Genomic DNA, 23,960 nt, shown 5'->3' on the forward strand with positions numbered 1-23,960 from the left:
ACTGTTTGTCATTCATGTTCACAGCATAATTCAAGGAAACATGTGAGAATAAAAGCAATCGTTGACTTTTACAGGATTGAAAGTTAAAGAATAACCATGTAAACATGTGCTTGTTTGGTGATCAGACTATTTGAAGGAATACTCAAATGTGGATATACCAATATAAAATGTTCATTTACATTCAGTATTGGCAAAAAAAAAAAAGGGTGTTTCTTCTTACAATTCGGCTCTTACTTGTGTCAACAGTTACTACTAGATATAACCCCTCCCACACAGTATCTTCACACACCTCAGCTAGTCCCGCTAGGCAAATATTCTTTATTCTTGGGGCCTGATCCATACAGGTAACCCAATTTCTTCTACGCACTTGTGAAAATGTGCTCACTGTAATTGGTTTTGGACTGGTTAAGGGTTATAATAAACCATCGGTCAGGTGTTAGGACCTGACCTACGCAAATTTGTCGAGCAGACTTGCTCCCTGTGCAGATCAGATACTGACAGACTTCACACAGTGTTTGCTAGCTAACATTAGCATCATATTGTTTGCCCCATTATGTTTGTTTATATGTTCTTTATTGCTTGTAAAATTGTGAAAGCACAATAGGCCATGATGTTACACCATAGACTGTCAAAGGCTCTTTTGCACATGTTGGGTTTGGTTTATTTTTAGCCCTTTTTAGACAGAGAATGTACAATACTTCCCTCTTTAAGCCACCTTTTTTTATTTACACTGAACCAAAACAATGGCAACATTATACTGCCCCAGTGTATGATTCTGGATAGCATGCCAGCACTGATGCCATAATACATTATTGTCAGAGAGTGCTTTATGTGAGAATGGCAATGGTATATAATTATAGTAGCAATCATCTGTTATCTCTGTTAGACTGTGGTTTAACCTCCTCCTGTGCTCAGACGATAAGGAACTCCTGGACATTGTTGTGTCCACAGATTTGAAGACATTTTTGGTAACTGTTCTTCTTTCCTTGAATTAGCTGCTAATGGCTGCTAGCTGCCTTTAAAGTCGTCCGGTTGTGAGTTGTACACATACGACGTTGTCAAAACAGAACAGTAATGGCCCCATATTCTGCCTTTGTACCTTACACACATTCCCACCTTGACCAGTTGTATATTGTTTGATATATTCGTCAGTTCAGCACAAAAAGGCAACTATTCAACTACTACATGCACGTAGGCCACAATATTAATGCTAATTCCTTGTTCCCTCTACCTCTGAAGACAACGTGACAGAGCTGAACAGCAGTTAGTCCTTTAACCAGGAATTCTGTCCGACTCTATGAAACACTAAGACAAACATTTAGAAAGTTGTACAGTCACATTAGGAGCATTGTATGTGGATTTTTCTACAACCGTAATGAGGAAAACGGGGCAGTGACAGTTCCATTCATATTTTTGCAGTAAATCAGCAGTTTGTGTTTCGAAGGATGAGACACACGTACAGCAAGAGCAGATTCATGTTGCGGACTGACCAGAAACTGGATCTGTGATGTGTCTCTGAATATGCAGCTGATCACTAAATCATTGCAAGAGTCATGGGTCACCGTCTTTAGATCCGATTAGATGAAAGCATTAGCTTATATTAGTAAAAAGACAATTCTCTTTTTGTTCCTGCATGGAGGGGGGTAGTTTTCATACTAAATGCAATTTAACAGAAAGTGATTTTCTTAATCTGTACCCCTACAAAATTGCAACGCTGCTTCAGTGCAAAGGCAGCTGTACGCACACACACACACACACACACACGCACTCAAACATGCACATACACAGACACACAAACACGTCCCATTACTGCCCCGACCCTTAAATCCTCTGTTGTTCCAGTTGCGCGGGAGTGATTACAGAACAGCTCTACCCTGAGCTGCACTGCTGTGACAGGCCCTCCGAATAGATGTGTGAAATGTGAAATAGGAAAACAGCCATGTGTTGAGATGCCTCGCTTTCTCACCTTGGGTCATGGAGCCTAATAGAACATCTGTGACACTTTTCTTGAGGATACACACCGCCTGTGTGATGTGATGTCAGCACTGCTGTTATACAAGGTGTTTTCCTCCTCTCTGACTCTAAAAATACTTTTTTTTGTCCGCTTGCGAGTCTGTGGTTGAGTTTGTGTTTATAGAAAGCCTGGCGGTCACAGTCAGGATAGCACAGGCTCCCTCTTTTTAATCTAATCTATTTGTTTTTACATTCAGTGGTTGCAGGAAAGACACACTTTTGCCGGAGAGAGTATTTTTATTTTTTTTCCCAGTGTTCTTGTGTGGTTTGGAGCGTTCTCCTTTGTTTTTGCAGCTTTCTGGTTTCCCTCTACCTCCCCTGAAGACTTCCTTCTTGTAACTCCATTCTGCGATCTCTATTTGAGTGTTTCATTTCATTTGGCCCCGTGTCCCACAGCTATTTATAAAGGCAGAGAAACACCTCCAGATAAAGGAAACTTTCTTGGAAATCTACTTAAAAGTCCTGCCAAAAATCTCGCTGTCTCATTCAATATACATCACTTTGGCTCCGAAGCTGCCATGACTAATAGTCCATTAGCCTACCAGTGTGTCTGAGGTCATCACTGCCAGTATGTGAAGAAGTAAACATGATGACTAACAAGCAGCAAAAGTGTTAGTACCACAGAACATCTACATATACAGCAGCCAATCTGTAGGCTCAGTCATATCTCACTTTTTTGGTGGCTGTGTGCTCTGCTGAACAATGTAACTGCCTGATCCACATTTTAACTGGATTTGAATTAAAACACAGAATTAGACAGAAAACAGTAAATATAGACAATGAAATGCAAATTATAAGGATAGAGACATTTTAAAGGACTCTGAAAAGATAGTGAAAGTGCCCGGTGCTAATGATTAGAGATTAAAGGGGATTCTGGTGAAAAATGTTTGTTGGGTCTGGTGCGTAGGTTGTCAAATATAAGACTCAACGATGTACACCAACCAATGGGTCGGTGTTTGATGACCTGGGACTGAGACGCAACAAATTATCTTTCTACAGAATGGCCTACTGCAGCTTTAGAGATGGAATATTCAATATTTTTTAACTTTTTTCCAAGCCAACCTGTGTAATAGACGTAGTAGTCCAACGTGTCAGAGTCACATTTTACACTTTCAAGATAAAAGCACCAACACTGCTTACATAATTTTAGGACACGATCACGTTTTGCCTGAAATACAAACTCGTCCCATGTGAAACTTGATATGGGACTGAAATCCTGGCCACCTGGTTTAAACTGAAAGACCCAGGTCGACGGATATACAAATTGTTGTTTTGATAAAGCAGCGTCTTGTCACACCACTCGTGCTAAAATAGCCACTTCTAATCGAGAACATGTCCAATAAAATTTGGCAAATGGCACTGGAGCAGAGGCAGAGGTGAAAAGCAAGCACAAACTGTGACAGAGGAGTGAAATAATGTCTACTACAGCGACTTTTTCCATTTTTTCTTCTCTGCGCTATTTTACTTAGCTGAACAGCAAGTCAGAGTGATTTATCATGCTGATGGGCTTTCCTGCCGATTCTACCTGCTTAGTTGGCTGACGAAGGCAGACTAGTGCTAGGACCATGGATGTTTTTAATGGCCCCTGCATTCTGGTGTGTCAGTGCCCTTAGTCCAAGTGGCGAAAAAAATCAATGCAGGTTTCAGCTTCAGTCCAAGGCAATTTAACTTTGATTTGGAGGAAGTTTGTTCAGCTCTGCGTTGCAGAGTGCTGTGACTTAATGGTGCTTCTTCATGTTTAAGTTGCACTCTTGGAACCATTAACGGACAAGTTAGCAGTGCAGAGACCTGTGGAAGTGGTGTGTTGAAGTTAAAACATGTCACTATGCTTACTCATGTTTGTTTTACTTCACAAAACTCAAACCTGACCCTCACTTAGGGGAGACGGTGTGTCGTGGGAAAAAGGAAGTGGTGGCGTGAGGAATAGTATCTGGGTCAGCTGTCAACATGCAGGATGTAATCACATGTGATGTGAGGGGATACTCATCATAATCATTCTTGTCATAGTTTACTAGCAAAAACAGTTGACCTAATAATGGCCCAGGTCACTGCAAGCGAAGAGAGTAAACCACATGCATTTGATGTATATATCCATACATGTATGGCAATATAGATGATGAAATGTATGTTTAAATGTCAGGTGAATCTCACTGGAGATGGCAGTATCAGTTAGCAGGAGTATTTTAAAGTAAACGATATGGAGGGCAGGGGACGCTAGAGGTGCTTTTTCATTCAAAGTCTGTGCAGGCCAATGACTGACAAGCAAAAGCTTCTATCAAGTAACATTTCATAACTACATGTTAAATGTCCTCTTGCATATTCAGAAATTACACCCGTCATTAGGTTATTGAATAGCAAAGAAGATGAGACATCAGCTCGTGGGTGAATGTGTGTGCTTTTTAATTCTATCAATCTGTCTCTCTCTGGGATTAATAAACCGCGCACCAGCCTAATTTAGGAGCGAGTGGCGTTTGACGACATCAAAGTGGCTGATCTCTGGTTGTGGTAATGACGGCGCTGTGGAGTATTTGCTTTGGGTGTTTTTTCAACAGCAAGTGAGGCAGGCCATTTTTTGCCCAAAATGACCAGGTTCGATTGCAATAATGATGATTTCATCCATCGGCATGCACAGAATATGAAGCACCCGCAGTACTCATCCCCTATAAACAGACAAATTAAGGCCTGGCACGCTAGATGTGTAAAGCTTTAGTCATGTCTACACTTGGGGAAGTGTCATCATCCTGTTTGAAGCGGCGCTCCAACAGCATCCCAATAATTCCTGCTGTGGCTGACCATCACCATCTATGGGGTTTAGTGGGGAAAGATATAGTTAACTATCTCCTAACCATCTGCTTCAAGAGAGAGAGACAGAGAGAGAGAATGATGTCATGTAAAGTAGGTCATGGCAACATTGCTCTCTCCTGTCAGTCTCGTGACCACAAATACAGTATACACTCCTCCTCTCATATATTCAAGTTAATCATCAAGACACTATAAAACCATATAAGAAAATATAAAATGGGTTTACTTTTGCTTGTGTTGATACTATGAAACCAAGTCTAAGTGTTATAGTTTTCATTTAAAAGTAGCATTGAAGTGGTTAATGTCCAGTCACTGCATCTACCCAGATATGATATTAACTACCCATTATATCACGTCGCTTCACATCATGTTGTCTGTTGATGAATAAACTGCCAATTTTCTGAAAATTAAAATGAGCTACTCAGAAAGAGAAGAACCCTTTGTAATGTCTGTCTTTCAAAGAAAGAACCCAAACACAAGACACAGAGGCAAGCAGGTGAAAAAACAAAAGGTCTGTTTTAATAATGTAAGCTGGAATCGATCAAAAAGCAGGCAACAAAGTGCGGAAAACAAAACCAGGCTAAAGAGAGTCCAAGGAAAACTAAAGGGTAATGCACAGACGCTGATTGACGAAACACAGGTGTACACAGAAAAAGGGGCTTTAAAAAGACAAAGACAGGAAGTGGAAAGTAAAACATGACACACAAGGAGAGGAGACATTAAACAGGAAATAGCAAAACTAAAACTGAGGACCATGACACACTTTGTAGAAGGAAGAACATTGCTGGACCGGGACAGGTGCGTCAAAGGTGTGTCAGAAGTGAACTCCCATAAGCGAGCCCATAAGCCCATAAGGCTTGTATGTGAGGATGCATTCACAGCTTGCATGCTTGCAGACAGTGCCAACACTCCCTACAGACCGTATGGTGGTCCAGATGTTGCTTTGTGTGAACATAATATATTACATAAGCGTCTCCAACAAACATGACAAGCTGAGTCGCTCGGCTCAGCAGCGGTTTGGACGTCACAATGACCATTACGCTCCATTAAGGGTCAGTTCTTAGAAACTGTTGATGTATTTGTAGAAAGACCTGCAGTAAGGTGCACTTGTTGGATCATATCAACAGATGGTGAGGTGATAGTTAATGAAGTGGCCCTGAACTGACCTCTGTAGATAAAAAGCAAGGAGACCAGATGGCTGTCTCTGCTCAGGGTGATGACAGTATGTGTGTGTGTATGTGGGCATCTATAGATGTTTTACCAACTGATTTTGTTGAATTTCCCCTGTTCCGTCCTCATTTCAGTCATATAGCTGGAGCTGTCGTATAGGAAACAGTTCTTTATGGGGATGCTGTCACACTTCCCCAATGATATGGGGGTTTTTGGGGACACTGCTTGCAGGACTGGAGAGGTGGCGGTTCTCATTTTTTGCAAGTAAGACCTCGTCACCTTTTCATCATGGTAAGGTGTGGTGTGAACCCGTTACCAATCAGTTTGCTTTTCCACGGGTTTGGCCGATTTTCCCAGCATGCAAGGACCAACAATGGCATACATACATACATTGGCTCATTTCAAGTATTGCTCCTGGCTTTCCATGGCTATATTGGAATCCAACCATGACAGGTCCAATGCATTTGTGCTTCTCATTGTGAATGCTATGGATGACGATTATTCCTGAAAAGAATGAGGTAAAAGAGATGGATGAGGAACTATCGGCCTTTGCTCCTTCACATTACCAGGAGCTAGTTGAGGTGGTTCAGGCATCTGATCAGGAGGCCTCTTAGGTACCTTCCTTTGAAAATGTTTTGGGGTATAGCTGATGGGTAGGACACCTCTTGGTAATGCTTCAAGACCTCAGAGGAAAGTGACAGAGACGTCTGGACTGCTTTGTTTAGTCTGCTGCCATGTCGAAACAGCCCTGGAAAAAACATGTAATCTCATTGTTTCCTCATTACTTTATTGAGTTTTTGAGTTTATTACAACTGTGGAAAGTGACTGGAAGTACACAAGAGACACAACAGCATGCCTTGAAGGTCATGATACTGATGCTTCTCAACAACAAAGATTTGTACTTCTGTTTTACGAATAACAGTGATATCAATAGGTTCATCACTTTGGTCCAGACTGAAATATCTCAACGACTGTTGGAGCGATTGCCATGAAATGTTTTGGAGACATTCATGATCCCCAGCCTTGATGATATCCTGATACTTCCAGTAGCACCAGGTGGACATTTTTAGTTTTGAGTAAAATCTCTCAACATCTATTGGATTGCCGTTATCTCCTTTTGGTAGACATATTCATATTGATCCCCTCAGGATCAATAGTAACCACTGACTTTTCATCTAGTGCCATCATCAATCATACATTTCAATTTCAACACTTAAGTTTACGACTACAAAACTAATGATATTCCCACCCACCGCATCCAAATTTTGCGTGCTCACATGCTAAACTAAGTTGGTGAACACTGTAAACATTATAAAATAGCAAGTTAGTATCTTTATTGTATTTTAGCATGCTAATATTAGCTTTCAGCTCAAGCACTGATTATTGTGAGCCTCACAGAGCTGCTTGAATGGCTGCAGACTTTTTTTCCCCCAGTTAACGATTAATGTCTTGAAGCAGTAGCCAGTGTCTTATTCTTTCACTTCTTCTCCTCCCCATCAAAAGTATTTGTCTTTCTTCATTTTCTAAATTCCACAATTTTCTGGATACATTTTTCTTTTTCCCACCTTCCTAAACAGGGTTTATTATTGTTGATTCATTTGAAGATAAGCAAACTGTCCCAACTGTCCTCTGGTTCAAACCTCCGCCAAGAACCATCAGACACACACATAACACATAGACACACACACCAACCTCGACCCTCCTCCCTTCCCTCTTAATCATCCCATTACAGAAATGAATTTGTGCTGTTCACTGCATGAGAGAAGAAGCAGGCGATGAATTAGTTTAATTACAGTCTCATTTGAATCCAGCCGACTTTAGATGTCTAGATTGTTTTCTAGGCGACTGAACAGTCATTCAAGGTACCAGCATATTATCATGATGAATATTCACCACATGTCTTTGAATAAAATCATTACAAATGTGGCCTTAAAAGATGCATGTGTTTTTGTGTGTAGGCTATTTAGGGGAGGTTTCGCTGCTCCCCATGAAATAAGAGAACAGAAATGGAGCAGGAAGAAAAACACATTATTTAGTATTTCACTGCCAATATGTTGTCTTGTTTAATGGCAGTATCAGACAGTTTTGGCAAATGGCTGACCCAGATTTCCACTGGCTTCTTGAAAGCTTGTTATTATGATTACAGCTTACATAAATGTGCTGACAGGGAATAGTGGCTTCTGGGAAGAGTCCAAAACGACAAAATGGGGCTCCTGAAAGATTCCACTTTGCTACGATCAGCAGAACAGAGTGAAATGTTAATGTTAGGGTGCTTGATTAAAACAGTGTGGTTGGGGATTAGGTACCAGTTTCCATAGTCAAGAGACTTAAAGCTGGAAACAAATTCCAGCTGTGGCATAAAGGGTGTCAGCTCCAGTGTTGGTGCATCCTGAGCTACAGAAAGAATGAGGGCAGACATGATGGGCTCAGTTATGACTAACTTAAATTCACATAATCCACTGAGGGCTGGAAAAAAAAGTCACTCTTTAAATGTTTCATTCAGTAACTTAATTACATTTTAACAGTGAAACCAGAGTCCCAGTTGTAGTTGAGATAAATGAGGGTTTGTGTTACCACAGTAGATATAAAGCTTTTAAAGCCACAGTTTGTGGTGTCTTAACTGTGTGCCATTATGTTCCGGTACAGATTTTATATTTATGTTCCAACAGAGAAAGTACACTTACCTCAGTGAAATAACGAGGTAGTAACACACATTTCTATTTCAGAGTTCTACTACAAAGGAAGGGAAATTACATTTATTTGACAAGTATAGAAAGGCAAAGTTGGGCCCCGTCCACTGGACCACCACGGTGCCTTATTACAGAAACAAATAGCATGGTAGTGAATGGAGAGAGAGAAATCATTAGTCGATCCTGTCGAAATTGTGCCATGAATTACACGTATAATGTTTATCAATTTAAAAGGTCATTTTTCAACTCAAGTAAGTCGCAGTTTGTCATAAAACTGTTGAACTACGATTGTGAAAATATGTAGTCATAAAGACTTCACACCCGACAGTTATGTTAGTGGTGTCTTGTTTAACACATGCCAAAACCTAAAAACAAAACCTTGAAAAGCCGGTCCTGTTTATTAGCCAGCTCACACAACTGACTAACTCTCTCGCAGTTGTCAGTTGTCCAGACTTGTTGTCATTTTCACTTTAGTCAATACTTTTTCTGTGCGAGGCTGACGGCCATGTTAGTGTTTTGACGTAGGTTGAGTGAGACTTGTAGTTCAACAAGCGGTTTCACAAAAAATGTGATTATACTTTACTCACTTGAAAGTTAGGACTTTCTTGACTTCTGCTGCACACTTTTGATATTTTTACAATGCTAGTTACACCTAAGTAAATAATTATAACACTTCTTCTACCACTACATAATGAAGTTAAAATTAAATATTTTATTTTTCACAGAAAAGCAAACAGAACTGAGCCAACTGTGTGCACTTTAGATTCAAGTACTGTATGTTTCAAATATTAAACTGAGTTTAAAGCAGTCAAATGTGGCTGTGCAATTATTGTTTATAGATTATAGATTTTATATAACAGGATTTTAATTATGGTGTTTTATGTTTGTCCAGGCCTCTGCTGTGTTTTTGCACTCCATAACGCAAGTAATGTTTGTGTCAGTGCATCAAAGGGAAGACTTTCCATGTTCAGTTTTGTTTTATTTCAACTCCCTCTATACTCCAGCATTGTTTCTTATTCATTTAGCTAAGTGCTGTAAGTACAATGATGTAAATGGCGACCTTAAGTTTATGTCAACAAGTCTTTGTGTTTTTGTTGACATTGCATAACAAATGCATGGCGTCAGGCTGCAGTATATTATTTCCACTTGAATTAGTTCTCACAAGGAGTCCTTCCTCATGAGAACAGATCTGTTCTTGTGTTTATAATGATTTAGGACCAGGAGGTACAGTAGCTGCAGCTACTAAAGTTACAGTTCGGGCTTAAAACAGGAAATTGAACAACATTTTTGTGCAGAAATCTGTCTTTAGCATCTGACCTGAGAGGATGTACCCCACAATTAGCTGCTGTACTTTTACCCAATCCTTTTCTCTCTCTCTCTCTCTCTCTCTCTCAGCAGCAGAGTCTTTCAGTGTGGCGGGCAATGACGGCAGTATCCCACCATCAGCGGGCTCTGTGCCCCACCAGGCCTCAGGCAGCTCCAGCCCCTGCTCACACTCCTCGTCTGGAGGATCACGGCACCCTGTCAGCGCTCTCAAGAAATGGCTCACCAATCCTGTCCGCAAGCTGAGCTCTGATGGCAGAGGAGGAGCGGGAAAAGTCGAGAAGCAGATGTGCAGGTCAGACAGGAGGCAGCCACCTTCGCTGCTTTCCCACAGTGAAACTCAGCCGAGGCCTCTGGAACCGCACGCCAACTACACCATCCTCCCCTCAGGAGACACGGTGAGACTTAAAGACCAATATATACCTCTGACATGTATGAGCACATTTTATGTTGTGGTTTATAATGGTTGTTGTGTTTGTGTTGCACAGATGTGGAAAGATGGTCTGTTGAGTCCAGCATCTCCTCCTGCACAGCTGTTCAGTCAGAACCATTTATGTGACCTCCTGCAAGGAAGAGACACACAGAGTCTGGTAATGCTTTATATTCTGTTCTATAGACTGAATCACTGTGCTAACGGCCACTACCGGGTAGACAACTGTGGAGATATGTGAAATCTGTTTACTTCCTTGTTCTCTCCAAGAATTATTGGCACTTTCTGTGCTAAACTTCATGAATATTTTTTGTCAGGGTGATATGTTTCCCTTATCTGAACATATTTTAGACATGAGAGAAGAATGTGCATTTCAGCCTCAATTTTCAAGAGGTCACAGTGATGTCACAACCTCTGATCCAGATTCTAAAATGTCATACTTTTTCAGTGTCAAGGCTGTGGTCCCCAAGTCTGTATATACTGTTCTATATTTTGTCGTTTTCTGTGATACAGAAGTTGAACACCAACAGTGACAGCAAGGTCTCCCCTTAAAAATCACAGTATTTCAACTAGAGGCCAATATAGACTGGCTATAGTTGGATTAAGGCTCAGAAAAACATTTACAACAGATGATTTATGTGCATGCACTGAATATGTGCAACCATATTACATGGTACCAGATATTGTATATCATGTGTAACCGCTGAGCCAATGGAAAATTTGGTGGCCCATATAAACTGTGATTCAAGAAAAGGCTGAATAATAATTCAACTTAAGCTAATTGAGAGATAAATACTTAAACAGGACTCTGGTTTCAGAGAAATGGTTCGTATTGTAGCCAATATGTGCAAGATGTTTTCCTGATTCTGTTGAAACCAGCCTGTTAAAATTAAGGCAGATACACTTCTGTCAGTTCTTTCAGTGCAGCCTGTAATCACCAAACCTTTTGGTAATGCAGATCTCATGAGTATAAATGGTGTGTAAATCACCGAAGCACACTCACTTAAATATCAAGACGGCTCAGACTGAAACTGTGAATTATAAAACATGCACGTCCCTCCACATCCTGTTCGGCTGTGTTCACACACATCATTTGACTTCCACCAATTGTGCTCAACAAATAGCTCAGATTTTCACATTTTGCAGCATATTTTGTGAGCACACACACACACACACACACACAGACACACACACACACACAAACACATACACACACACTCTCTGGTAACCCTCTTTGAAAGGCCCTGTGGAGTGGAATCAATCCTCTGGGCTTTTTTCGGCAGCATCTGGAAGTTATCAACTAGCTAAACAGTCTGTAACAGGCTGAAACAGGGTCAGGGTTGGAGGTGAAGAGCGTACCATCACGACAACCAACCGGCCCAAACTATAAGGAGCAAATTAGTTAAGCGTATGTGAACGTATGTGAATGTAAATACTGCTGTTGGGTGTCAGACTGGTAAAAGAAGGTTTACAGAAGGAACATGTTGCTCTTGATCTCCTTTCTTGATTCGTGATCACCTGATCTATCTCCTGGTTGTCGTTTAAGTTCAGACATAAAAAATGTGTAAAAAAGACCTTGACGCTCTCTTTTTGTGCTCACACACGTGTCAGCCCACACACCAAATCAGACAGCCAATAGCTACAACCGTAAAATTCAAAATGGTGACACCACTGTTTATCAAAATTAGGAGAAGTAGAAGCCAACAGGCAAGATGAGAAACAGGCCTTTGGGTGTTGGACAGTGTGCCTTTAGAGTCGAGTTACACAAGTTTTACGTAAGAGATAAGAAGAGTGTTTAAAGGGTTGATATAATCCTTTTACTATAATAAAGTATTTCATTGTTCTGCTTGATTAATGACTGTCCTCACTTTCAGCCTTTCTCAGTCCAGTGGCCCTCATGTGGGACATAATAATCAACAGACATGTGCAGCTTAATGTTGACTTCGGTTTCTAACTTTTGTATTTTTGTTGGGAGTTTCTGGTACAAAAAACGACTCATAACCCTCTGTAAAATGTCCGTTTTACATGTTATTATTTATGGAGATTATGCAAACAAGATGTATTGTGTTGATTATAGCTTCAGAGGTGTTGGTAGACGGAGAGCAATCCTAGCTCTTTACCCTTTTCTTTATGCTAAGCTAACTGGGTGCTGGCTCCAGCTACATATCCACCCAACAGGGGCAAAAGTTGTATTGATATTCCTGTCTAACAGAAAAAAGGCATATTTCCCAAAAGTCAAACTATTCCTTTAACCTACCCATGCATTTTAGAGGAGCTATTGAACTTGTAGCCGATGAAAGATTATTGTAACAGAGGAGGAAACATTTAGATCAACAAGCTACTCTCAGCAGTTTAAATGGCTCAGATGTTTCTCATAGGCAGGATGTCTGCTGGGTGAGGACGCGAACAGCCGCCTCAAAGAGAGAAAATAAACAGAAAGTGCATATTTGACCTACAAACTGACTCCACAGAAGGATTATGAGCTAGTGCACCGAGGCAGAGAACAAAATGTGGTGAGCCTACAGTATGTCAAGAGAATTACAGTCAAATTCACATTAGATTACGCTGATTTGAGCTGAGGAGTGATATTTCTTATATAACATCTCTCCATGCTGTGGTCAGTCACCCCGACCTTTATCATCTGTCTTGACAAATTGTACAAATGTTGTTCATTATTCACCTTCATCGGTCAGGCCTGGCTGTACTGTTCCAAATTTTTCTGCATGGTCTCCTTAGCAACAGGACACATTAAAAAGTGATTAGTACTATCAGGTTACTTAGGATTTGAGGTTTGCATGACTTTCCAAAAGGGATCATTAAAATTGGCCAACTGCTGTGTTTCTCAGCATAAGGACGCTCTAAACTTTATAGTTTTCTACAGATGTGTGCTAGCTGGGTCAGGATGTGCTGTACATGAGGCTTAATGATTTAGGTTTGTGACGTTGATGCCCGGTGGTCTGACGTACTCAGATCCTTCAATTAATCATTCCCTAAATGTAATACTGATCCCTTATATGATCTACATTAGCACAAAAGACCATTAGTGAACAGATTGGCTACTTATGTGTGGTTATTATAATTATTCTTAATGCCTGGGTCGAATTCAGACTTATCCATGTTGAACAAGGCATAAAATTAAAACTATTTTTTATGGCCGATTGCTGAGGATTCTCACGAGAAGCTGTTCTGTAGTCTGGTCCGACAGCACTAAAACAAATTTAACTTTGCTTCACCATTGTCGTATTACAATTATTTATTTTGCATAACCACAAACAGATACATTAACCTCATTGTTATGCATCCTGCAAAAAGCTGTGTTTGAAAAGAAAGATAGTACTAAAAAATCATGCATCCTTTAATTTGCTTGCAAAGCGACAGCCAGATCAAGAACTTTACAACATGAGTTGGTGTGGCTCATAACACTTTTGTCCACAGGGGCCGCCAGAATCAAAAAATAAAATACAGTTCCTAGTTGAAGCTTTAAAGGAGACATATTATGCTCAATTTCAGGTTCATATTTTATTTTGATTTACAAGCAGAATAGGTTTGCATTCTTTGATGCTAAAAAAAAAAAAAAAATGCAGAAAGGTTTTAGCTGGACAAGGTTCAGTGGTTCCCGTTGATCTTGTCCCAAAGGATCACAAGATTAATGTGACGGGTCATGAGATAAGTAATGACTGGCTGCATTTGTACAGCCCCACTGGGAGCAATTTGGGCTTCAGTGTCTCGCCTAAGGACACTTTGACAACTGTCTTAAGACACCAATCCTGTGATTAGTGGACAGCCTTCTTTCCCTCTTGAGTCACAGCCATTCCGCTGCCATGATTAATAGGAAAGGAAAAAGGAAAAAAATGTACTGCTACACATATTTGTATTTGTTTTGTGGACTTTATTTATTTTACCGCTTTACCCCAAAATCAAAACCACCTGAGAAGTTTAAAGGGGAAATGATTCTTGGTTAGAACTGCTAACACCTCATAAACATAATTTCGAATTTGTAACCATTAGGTAACCATCAAATAAAAGTAGTGGACTAAATGGAAATACTTCAGTAAAGTACCTTAAAAATAATACTTCAGTACAGTACTTGTGTTAATGTACTTTCCACTGAGTTTCACTGTCTCACACAACAGAATGATTTGCTGTCTGTCTCCTCTTACATAGCATGTTACAATGATGTTTACCAAAAGCTGTTTTGTCCTGTTTGTGTGTAATAGAGTCAAAGGTCCAGCATCAACACTCTACTAGGGGAAGAAAGCTACACTGTGACTGATGACTCAGCCAGCCAGTGGTCTGCTACAGTGGACAGTGAAGAGGAGCGAAACACTGCCTTAGAGAAGAGCATGTAGGTGTTCCCCTCAATGAAGGAGTAGTGTGACATGTTGGAAAAATATTGTAATATGCTTCCTTGTGCAGAGTTAGACACTTTCACGTCTGTACGGTAAATATAAAGCTACAGTCAGCAGATGGTTATTTTAGCATAAAGATGGAAACAGTAAAGGTGAAGCCAACACAAAAGTGCCAAGAACAGTTCCTTGAGTTAAACTCCACAGAGCCGCATATTAAAATGCCCAACTTTACTGCAGAAATAAACATTTATTTGTTTATTTTAATATTAGCTTTGAGATAAACAAAGTCAGGGACTTTAGGTTACGCCCCTGATCTAGGGGAATCCCAGTTGGAAGTGGGTGAATGGTTGGAGAGTAAGAGTGTAGTCAGCCGGTGGTTTAAAAAGGCTCCTCTCCCGCCTCTGGCCAATCCTGGAGCAGCAATCAGATGGCTCCAGCCAATCAGTAGGTCCAACCTGCTATCAATCATCAGCAACACACTCATGCAGACTGCTCACACACTTGGAGGAGGAGGGACAGAGCAGCATCATATCTATACACACACAGAATGATAATGACCCAGGGTCATAACAGACTGCTAAGATGGCTATGGCCTGAGTCACCACACGCAGCTTCACAATGGCTCATCAAAAACCTATGCGTGACATCACAGAGACTCCTCCATCTTTTGTCAAATCTATGCCAATCACTACGCTGATGAAATATAATATAAATGTATAATTTTGAGCTTTAGACATACTTATTGGCAGATTTTGGTACCTTTGGATAGAACTAAGCAAGCATTATCCACAAGTTTTTAGTCTTATGCTAAAGTAAGCTAAGTTAAGATGCAAAAAAATACAACACAAAGTTCTACACAAGTATGATGAAAACAGCAAACGGTATGCTAAGCGTAAAGCGTGATCAACGACCAGTGTGCTTCCAAGGCTGCACTGTTCCCTCCAAAACCATCCAACAAAAACAGGGCAGCATGCTGCATCTTCCATCCAATCAGAAGCCAGGGCTGACTGCAGTGTTAATTGTTAACTAATAAAGCATGTTCCATTAAAATTATGAAACTGTGTAACCTTAGCAAATAAAGTACACTAGAATGTAAATCGTTTCCAACTGTTTTTCTCGTGGCTCTAACAAGTGATATCGATCTTCTCTTCTCACTCTTGGCAGAAAGGCAAAAAAGTGTGCTTCCCAAAATGTCTTATTACATGTACTAATGTAAATTTCTGATTTTCATTATTCAAATTTCTGCCTCTCAGATATGTGCTGACAGAGCTGATAGAGACAGAGCGGTTGTACGTGGAAGATCTTGGACTCATAGTGCAGGTGTGTCTCTCCTCCAGCCTTTAAATAATCCACTCATGACATTTATAAGACATTACTGAGATTCCTTTATCAGCAGCATTTTGCAACATTAAACTGCAAGAGACATTTTTGTTTTCCATCTGGAAACCTCCTCTGATGTGATTAATGACATGTGTGTATGTGTATATGTGTGTGTGTGTGTGTGTGTGTGTGTGTGTGTGTAGGGCTACATGGCCACCATGGCCAATCAGGGAGTTCCAGAGGACATGAAAGGGAAGGACAGGATTGTGTTCGGAAACATCCACCAGATCTATGACTGGCATAAGGAGTGAGTCAGAGTCAGAGGCGTCTCTTCTGTGTTTTCCCCCCTCAGTTCCTCTGAATTTGAGCTATCTCTTGCAGTGAACACTTATATTTTCTGAGCTTCTTGTGTTTCATGACGGTTCAGCTTGTGTCAGGCCCCCCGCAGCTGTTTCTTGCCTGTGTGTGTGTGTGTGTGTGTGTGTGTCTGACCTTCACTGCTCTGTGTCACACAGTTATTTCCTGGGAGAGCTGGAGAAATGTGTGGGTGATCCAGACAGCCTGGCTGAGCTCTTCATCAAACATGTGAGTCTACACATCAGTGAGTAACAAGTGTTGAAGAGAAGTTTCTTTTTCTTTCCGTCTCTGCATGTTTTTAGTTTGGCTGAAGGTTGCAGCCGTCTCACAGATCAGAGCTCTGGCTGCACGTAAAGCCTTGGCCCCCTGCCATCCAGATGTGTCTTCATGTCGCAGATCATTTGTCTGCAGGTGCAGCTGTGGAAGAAACAATCTTTTAATCATTCTCGTTTGACAATAGATCCCTTGGAGCCGACAATCAGTGCTAAAGACCCTTCGCAGAGACCACGCTGTGTGTGGAAATGTGCTGGAATTACAAACCTGAGAGCTCTTTAAGACTTGGTGTTTTTCATTTTTAGTTGTTAAACACTGAACTTCGAATATTTTAAGGTCAAAGTGAAAACAGATCTCTACAAATGGACTACATGAAGTTCAAACATTTGCGTAGTGCATACATTTTATTGGCAGTGTACTTATCAGCATGGGGTCTATTTAGAACATAAAAATAAACTACTGCAGAAAATTCGCAAAGAAATATTTATGTTTGGTGGAGCTTCTCACCCAGTGTACTGTAGCATGTCAAATTAAACTATTCTTTCTCAGCCACTGGAACTCTTTAATGAGGCACAGGTCCTGCACTGAAAACTTGAACAAAAAAAAAAAAAAACCCAAAACTCTTGAGATGAGTGGGAAGACAACTAAACTGAGAGGAAACTGAGGGTCAGAGCAGATCCGTATTTCTTTCTCCCACACAGACGATTTGGAATAATTGTCACATGATCCCTCTTTGTCTCTCTTCCATTCTTACATTGCCAGGAGCGGCGTCTTCACATGTATGTGGTTTACTGTCAGAACAAACCCAAATCAGAGCACATTGTCTCTGAGTACATTGAGACCTACTTTGAGGTGAGAGAACCTTTATACTTCAGTTTTATTGTAGCTCTCAAGAGACTTTTTTCTTTGTACTTAGAAACACCTTTTTTGTCACCTGACAGGATCTCCGGCAGCAGTTGGGTCACAGGCTGCAGCTCAACGATCTGCTCATCAAACCTGTTCAGAGAATCATGAAGTATCAGCTGCTGCTGAAGGTTTGCTGTTTCACCTGACAGTGTGTCTGCATGCAAGGCATTGTTACATGTCGACTTAAAACTCAAAAACTGCTGCCTTTAATTATGAGATTTCCTGATTTAACAGTGTCGAGAATCAGCTTACAGGCAGTAAAGTCTGATTTTTGATCACGCTGCCACTAGTAAATTCTTTTTAACTTTTGTACCTGTATGTGCGCTGACTGATTCAAATTCTAAATAAACCTCTCTCTGGTTGGTGACTCCAGGACTTCCTGAAGTACTACAGCAAAGCAGGACGGGATGTCGAGGAGCTGCAGGTAAGAGCTGATACAGAAACACTTGCCTGTACGATGTGACATAGTTCAGCAGATTCAGATTCAGATTCATGATTTATTGTCCCAGAGGGGAAATTCATTTTCACAGTTCTGTTCCAGACAAAGACACCAGCACACGTGCAGCACCAGAAAAAATACATACATACATATACAGATAAACAAAAAAAACAAAAGAAACACGACATCTACCGCCTGCTGTTTAGAGCTGTAATGGCAGAGGGGATGAAGCTTTTGCAGAAGCGGGTTGTTCTGCAGGACAGTTGTCTGAACCTTCGACCAGAGGGGAGGAGGGTAAAGTATGGATGTAATGGGTGGTGGGGGTCATGGGCTATGTGCAGCAATTTGCGGATGGTGGCAGTGTTAATGAGGGCTGGCAACAGTACCATCAACTACATCCTCCAAAATTATCATAGAAATTTAGTCACACTATGGAATTTAACTACGTTTTTCTGATTCTGCAAATCAAAAAATGTTGTTTTTGCTCCCTGATTTTCCTTCTAATTTCCTCCATCAGAAAGCGGTGGAGGTGATGTGTTTTGTGCCAAAACGCTGTAACGATATGATGAATGTGGGTCGGCTCCAAGGTTTTGAGGTGAGACACGCATTTTTTGTCGTCACAGATGAAATACATGTCAATTGTAACTTACGGTCTATGGCAATGTTTACATTGTGTTTCAGGGGAAAATCACGGCTCAGGGGAAGCTGCTCCAGCAGGACACCTTTTCTGTCAGCGAGCAGGAAGGCGGCGTCCTGTCCAGAGCCAAGGAGAGGCGGGTCTTCCTGTTTGAGCAGCTGGTCATGTTCAGTGAGCCAATTGATAAGAAGAAAGGCTTTTCACTGCCAGGGTACACTTTCAAAAACAGCATCAAGGTGCGAGCGAATCTAGGTTTTAAGACATCTTAAAACATCTTTTGATTTAGTGTTTTTTTAACGAGTCTCTTGTGTGCTTCAGGTCAGCTGTTTGGGCGTGGAGGAACACTCAGAGGAAGATCCATTCTGTCTGGTCCTGACCTCCCGCGGGCCTGACGGCAGCGTGACGCGCTTCATCATGCAGGCATCATCTCCGGAAATAAAACAAGCTTGGCTCGATGACGTGGTTCAGATCTTAGAGAGTCAGAGGAACTTCCTTAATGGTACCAGTGCTCAGTGTTTTCCTCAGTTGAAACACGCATTTAAGAGTTTGATTAATGTCACATTAATGACCTCCCCCTGTCCACTCTCCAGCTCTTCAGTCTCCAATAGAGTACCAACGCATGGAGAGCAACTCAAACAGCTTGGGCAGGAACATGAAGAATCAAACTGCGTCAGCATCTGGCTTGCGACCTCACTCCTCTGCATCCATGGAGCGACGTCAGCAGCCCCGCCTGCTGCCTCACAACACCTCCCTGCCCTCTCTGCACCCACCACAGCACTGCCCGGCCTTGAAGGTGGTGAGTAGCCAGTACAGCAGTGCTCCCTCACACATTTCTATACATTCCTTCCTCCCTTCTCCAACATCGACCTTTTATGTGATTCCTCTTTTTCTCTTAAGGTTTCAAATCCTTGTGCTGCGACACATCGAGCAGCTCACCCAACACTCTCCTCCCACCAGCAGCTCAGTTTGTCCACAGAAGTGAGCCACGGCTGTGCGACGTTCAATGGCCTGCCACCCTGCAGCCAGGTACGTCTTACTTTAGACAGCAGTGACAAGTGTATTCAGATCATTTTTTAGAACCTCTCAATACTGTAAGAGCACCACATACAAGTTTGATAATATCGTGGTAAGATGGGAAATATAGTTTCCTTCGAAATCGCATACTTTCTCTTTTTAGTTTCAGTACGCACTGCAGCTGCCCTTACAACTTAAGGACTGTTGCATGCAGTACGCATATAATTTGGGCGTACTACTACATCATAACATTGCATCCTGAAGCAAAGTAAAGCAATATTGACAGCCAATGAACCGTCACCTGTGCTCCTTCAACGGCTTAGTTGATGTGGCGTGTCTCCCACTGTGTAAACGATGGTTTGTTAGAATAGCCAGAAAACAATGCTGGCTTTTCCTCCTGCAAAAATGCAACTGCATGCAGGAGGACTTCCTGGTATTTTTGGCATACTGCACTCAACATACCATGTACTGGGACATACTACGTCTTTTTTTCTGGCATACTAAATTATATTGTAGTGTGGATACAGGCACGTAGCACTTTCTCTTCCATATGTGTCAAAATAAAGACCTTTTAAAGAAAGATTTAACAGCCTGGTGACAGGTGCAACACAGCACATTGTGCCCACACATACAGGCAGGTAGTGAAATGCTGCTTTCCAGTCTGGTATCACAAGGGACTTTAAGCACTGGTGGTAGACAAACATTCCAGCTTGTTGTCGTAGTAGTGGGAAAAAAATATCGGGAAGCAACATTTACCTCTTACAACAACTAGATCTGTTACTACCCTCTAACTCTTCTTGACGCACTCCTGAGTACGGCAAACCAGGCGTTCTCCCATAGTAGACTGTTGTGCTACAATGTCAATGTCAGTTAAACTGTCAGGACCTGGAGACAGAATGACACTTGAGTATTTTATCAGGTTTATCAGGTCAGGTTGCATCATCCACTCTATTACTACCCTGTTAAGTGTTTATTGCTCACAGTACAAATGAATGTACTGTTTTTTAAGATTTGGTAGATCAGATGAACAAAGCTGTTGCCTCTCTGTCAGCAGCCTGAGGTCGTTTGTTGTCGTGATCACTGACGATGAGGGGAAATGACGCTCTGGATGTCTTTTGTCAAATATCCTGTTGTTGTTTCTGCGTAGATTTACAAACCTGCTCGACCTTATCTGCTGCCAATGTCATTCAGTCATCTAGTTTATGAAACACTCACTGACCTGCTTTTTTATCTTATTCACTCAGACTTCCACATAGAGGAGGAAATGGTTTGATCACAGGGCTCTTATTAGACGAGCTTATCTGGCTCCTTTCCACCAAGTCGCTCTTGTCCTCTTTGTGTTTTTGGATCAGCAGTGTTTCCATCCTGCTTTTGGTGCAGGAGTTCAGACAGGCTTTCTAAAATCGTCATTTCTGTGGTGCTTATCGCTCAGAGCGAAGCCTTACTCAGACTTAACATCTGTTTCTGATCAATTTTACATTTTTATGTAACTGCTCCACTATTGTATTCCTGTAAAAGTTGTGGTGTATATTTGTAACTCATACATTTTTAAAGCTGCACTAAATTATATTTATATGTTAGCAACTGATCAAATAATTATGTGTAATGTGATAGGGGTCACCCACAAAGAATTAGAAACTCAGACAGTTTTCTGCAGCTCTGTGGGGCTTTTTGGCATCTTTCACTTCATTGTTTTGGTTTCACAGTCCACAAATGTGCTGTTTTGGTTCACTATCATCTCTCTCATCAGCAACAAGCAACTAAATCAGTGGGATAGCCTCTAAATAACACTGTACATCACATGCTCAGCACCAAACTGCAGACAGACACATTTAGCTACTAGCTGGTAGCTTAGTATCAAGGAGCAACAGAGCGAGGGGCAAAAGACCCTGCCTGACTTGTTTGCCACCAAAAATGAATGAAACAGGTGCCAAGAAGAAGAAATGTGCCTCCAAATATCACTTCACCTTTCTCTTTTTTGACATTTCTTCCTTTGTCCATGTTGTCCCCCCTCTTGTTCTCTTTGGGGGGATGGCTCCTCACATAATCTCTCACAATGGGATTTTTTATTTTTTTTATTCTAAATGTTTTATATTTGGCTGTTTTGACTTGTTGAATTGTTTCACATTTGTGTATCTGGGTGATGTGATTACCTCCCTAAATCCTTCTTCATTTGTATCTGAATGTATATACAGTTTGACTTATTTGAACGTACAGGTTTGTGTTATTGACAACAAGGAACTTTCACTAACATTTAGGCCATCCAAACAATCATGGCTTAGAGGAGTTGAATATTTTTCCACATTTAAACAACTCAAGTGAAAAACCTTGAATTGGTTGCTTCTTCTCTCAGGATGTGACTGCCAGTGTCCAGGCGACCACAGTGAATGAGGCTGGGAGTCATTCAGCGCATCCACAAGCCAGCCTGGATCAGCTGATGGAGAGCGAGCAGTAATGACCTGCGAGGACAAATGAACTCTCTTTACCCTTCTGGAGGAGGAGTGCCTCGACTGAGTCAGAGCTCTGTGTCAGCGTTGTTTGTTTCAGTCCTGTACAGGAGTCCTCGAGGTCTCGCTGTTTCCGTTTATTATCATTGTCCTAAATTTCCCTTAAATATCACTGTGGTTGAGGCTGATCTGGATTTTGTGTAATCATACTGGTTTGTTTGTTTATGTGTGCGTATGCTCTGCACATACACGTCAACAGATGGTGATGACAGATGAGATGAAATATGTGAAGATCTGGTTTTGAAGCACCTCGGACACTGTACTTTATTTTTTATATGTATACATTTCTTACTTTTTCCATTGAAAATTCCTTGATGGATATTTTTGTAATGCATAATTTCATAAGGGACCAATTCCACTTTATTCCCCCGAGAACTCTGATTTCAAATCCCTTCACGCAGTCATACTGTGTCCTCAAATAACTGCAGTGGCTGTCGACTCCTGCCTCACTGTGGGATCTGAATCTATACAAGTTGTGTTCCTCTGTGCGTTCCCTGCACATTTTTTCCCCCTCTGGTGGGCTATTTTAACCCTGCCATTGTTAAAATGTTATCTGAAGTAAACACATTTGAAAACTCACACAAAGAAGGCGTCCCGATTGAGCAGAGAGAGGAAAAAGGGAACAAAGATAAGACAGAGGTGCTCATCTGTCACTGTCATATTGAATGTAAATAATCTCATGTGGGATCTTATCAATAAAACTCTTTGACTTGTGGTGTCCCGATTCGTCATCATTATTTTTCTTAAAGAAAGCACCTTACACATCTCCTGACATGTTTCTCAGCGTGAACAGATGAGACAACAGGACATGAAAAAGCCCCCGTCCCTCCTCAATGGATGAAAGACGCTAGGACAGAGACAAAAAACACTTTGTTGACATTTTGTATTTGTGACTGTGTTGTGTCTCTTTGCTGTCGTTTTGCATCTCCTCATAATATTCTGCAACTGTTCACGGTTGTTTTGCATCTTTTAGTAGTAGTGTAAAATGTTGCGTCTCTGTGGTCGTTTCGATGCTTGTACGGGTTTGCGTTTCTTTCTAGTCATTTCACGTGTCTGTTTTCTGTGGTCATGTCCTTGTCTTTGTGTAATCGTGCAACATTTTGTGTATATTTGTGATCATTTTGTGTCTTTGCAGTCGTCTTGGCCCATTTTCTTGTTATTTAGTGTGTCTCTGTGGTCGTTTTGTAAATCTTTGCAGTGATTTTGCTTCTCTGTTGTTGTTTCACACCTCTTTTTTTTGTCATTTTGCCTTTCATTGTAGTTGGTTGGTTGACTTTCAAACAGAGAGTCCGGTCAAGGGGCACCTCTGGGCCTGTATCTGGTAGGCCTGTTTGGTAATCCATCCATGGTTGTAAATATAAAAACATTGACTTTTGAGGATACGACTTCTGCAGTTTCATCTTTAGCACAGAACGATTTCATAAGCCACAAAAATGTCTGCTGCCGGGAAATGTTAGACGGCATTTTCGATTTTCCGTAAACATTATTCCATGACGCTTCAGTGAGAAGACTGTAGCCTGAAGTTCCCCCATCTGTAATGTCTTATGAGTCCATTTTCTAACCATAATCTCTGTCAGAAGCCCCCCCTAACTCCCACCCTAGCTCATTGTAATAAACATGGCAACTCATGGCTTTCTTTGCCACATTTGCCTTCATAAAGGTGATTTTCTACTATGAAATGTGCATATTTATTTGCAGAGAACAATTCTGAGTGGGATGGTCAGTTTTGT

At 41.2% G+C, this 23,960-nt stretch overlaps 1 protein-coding gene across 7 annotated transcripts in view; it reads left to right on the forward strand.

Moving 5' to 3' along the window:
• The window catches only part of arhgef25b (Rho guanine nucleotide exchange factor (GEF) 25b), a 31,476-nt gene extending 8,530 nt beyond the window's left edge, over positions 1-22,946 (forward strand). For 2 of the 7 annotated variants that reach the window (XM_030419645.1, XM_030419646.1), the window contains 15 exons: positions 10,071-10,396; positions 10,487-10,588; positions 14,646-14,773; positions 16,031-16,097; positions 16,301-16,404; positions 16,613-16,682; positions 17,490-17,579; positions 17,669-17,761; positions 18,007-18,057; positions 18,590-18,667; positions 18,754-18,945; positions 19,028-19,208; positions 19,300-19,505; positions 19,607-19,735; positions 22,077-22,945. In XM_030419645.1, coding sequence (XP_030275505.1) covers positions 10,071-10,396; positions 10,487-10,588; positions 14,646-14,773; positions 16,031-16,097; positions 16,301-16,404; positions 16,613-16,682; positions 17,490-17,579; positions 17,669-17,761; positions 18,007-18,057; positions 18,590-18,667; positions 18,754-18,945; positions 19,028-19,208; positions 19,300-19,505; positions 19,607-19,735; positions 22,077-22,178 — 1,919 coding nt within the window. In that variant the 3' untranslated portion in view covers positions 22,179-22,945. Of the gene's footprint in view, positions 1-10,070; positions 10,397-10,486; positions 10,589-14,645; positions 14,774-16,030; positions 16,098-16,300; positions 16,405-16,612; positions 16,683-17,489; positions 17,580-17,668; positions 17,762-18,006; positions 18,058-18,589; positions 18,668-18,753; positions 18,946-19,027; positions 19,209-19,299; positions 19,506-19,606; positions 19,736-22,076 lie in introns of all 7 variants that reach the window. The other 5 variants (XM_030419640.1, XM_030419643.1, XM_030419641.1 and 2 more) reach the window with 3 other exon arrangements.
• Positions 22,947-23,960: the final 1,014 nt, after the last annotated feature.

The sequence above is a fragment of the Sparus aurata genome, chromosome 6 (assembly GCF_900880675.1).
Source record: "Sparus aurata chromosome 6, fSpaAur1.1, whole genome shotgun sequence".
NCBI lineage: Eukaryota > Metazoa > Chordata > Actinopteri > Spariformes > Sparidae > Sparus > Sparus aurata.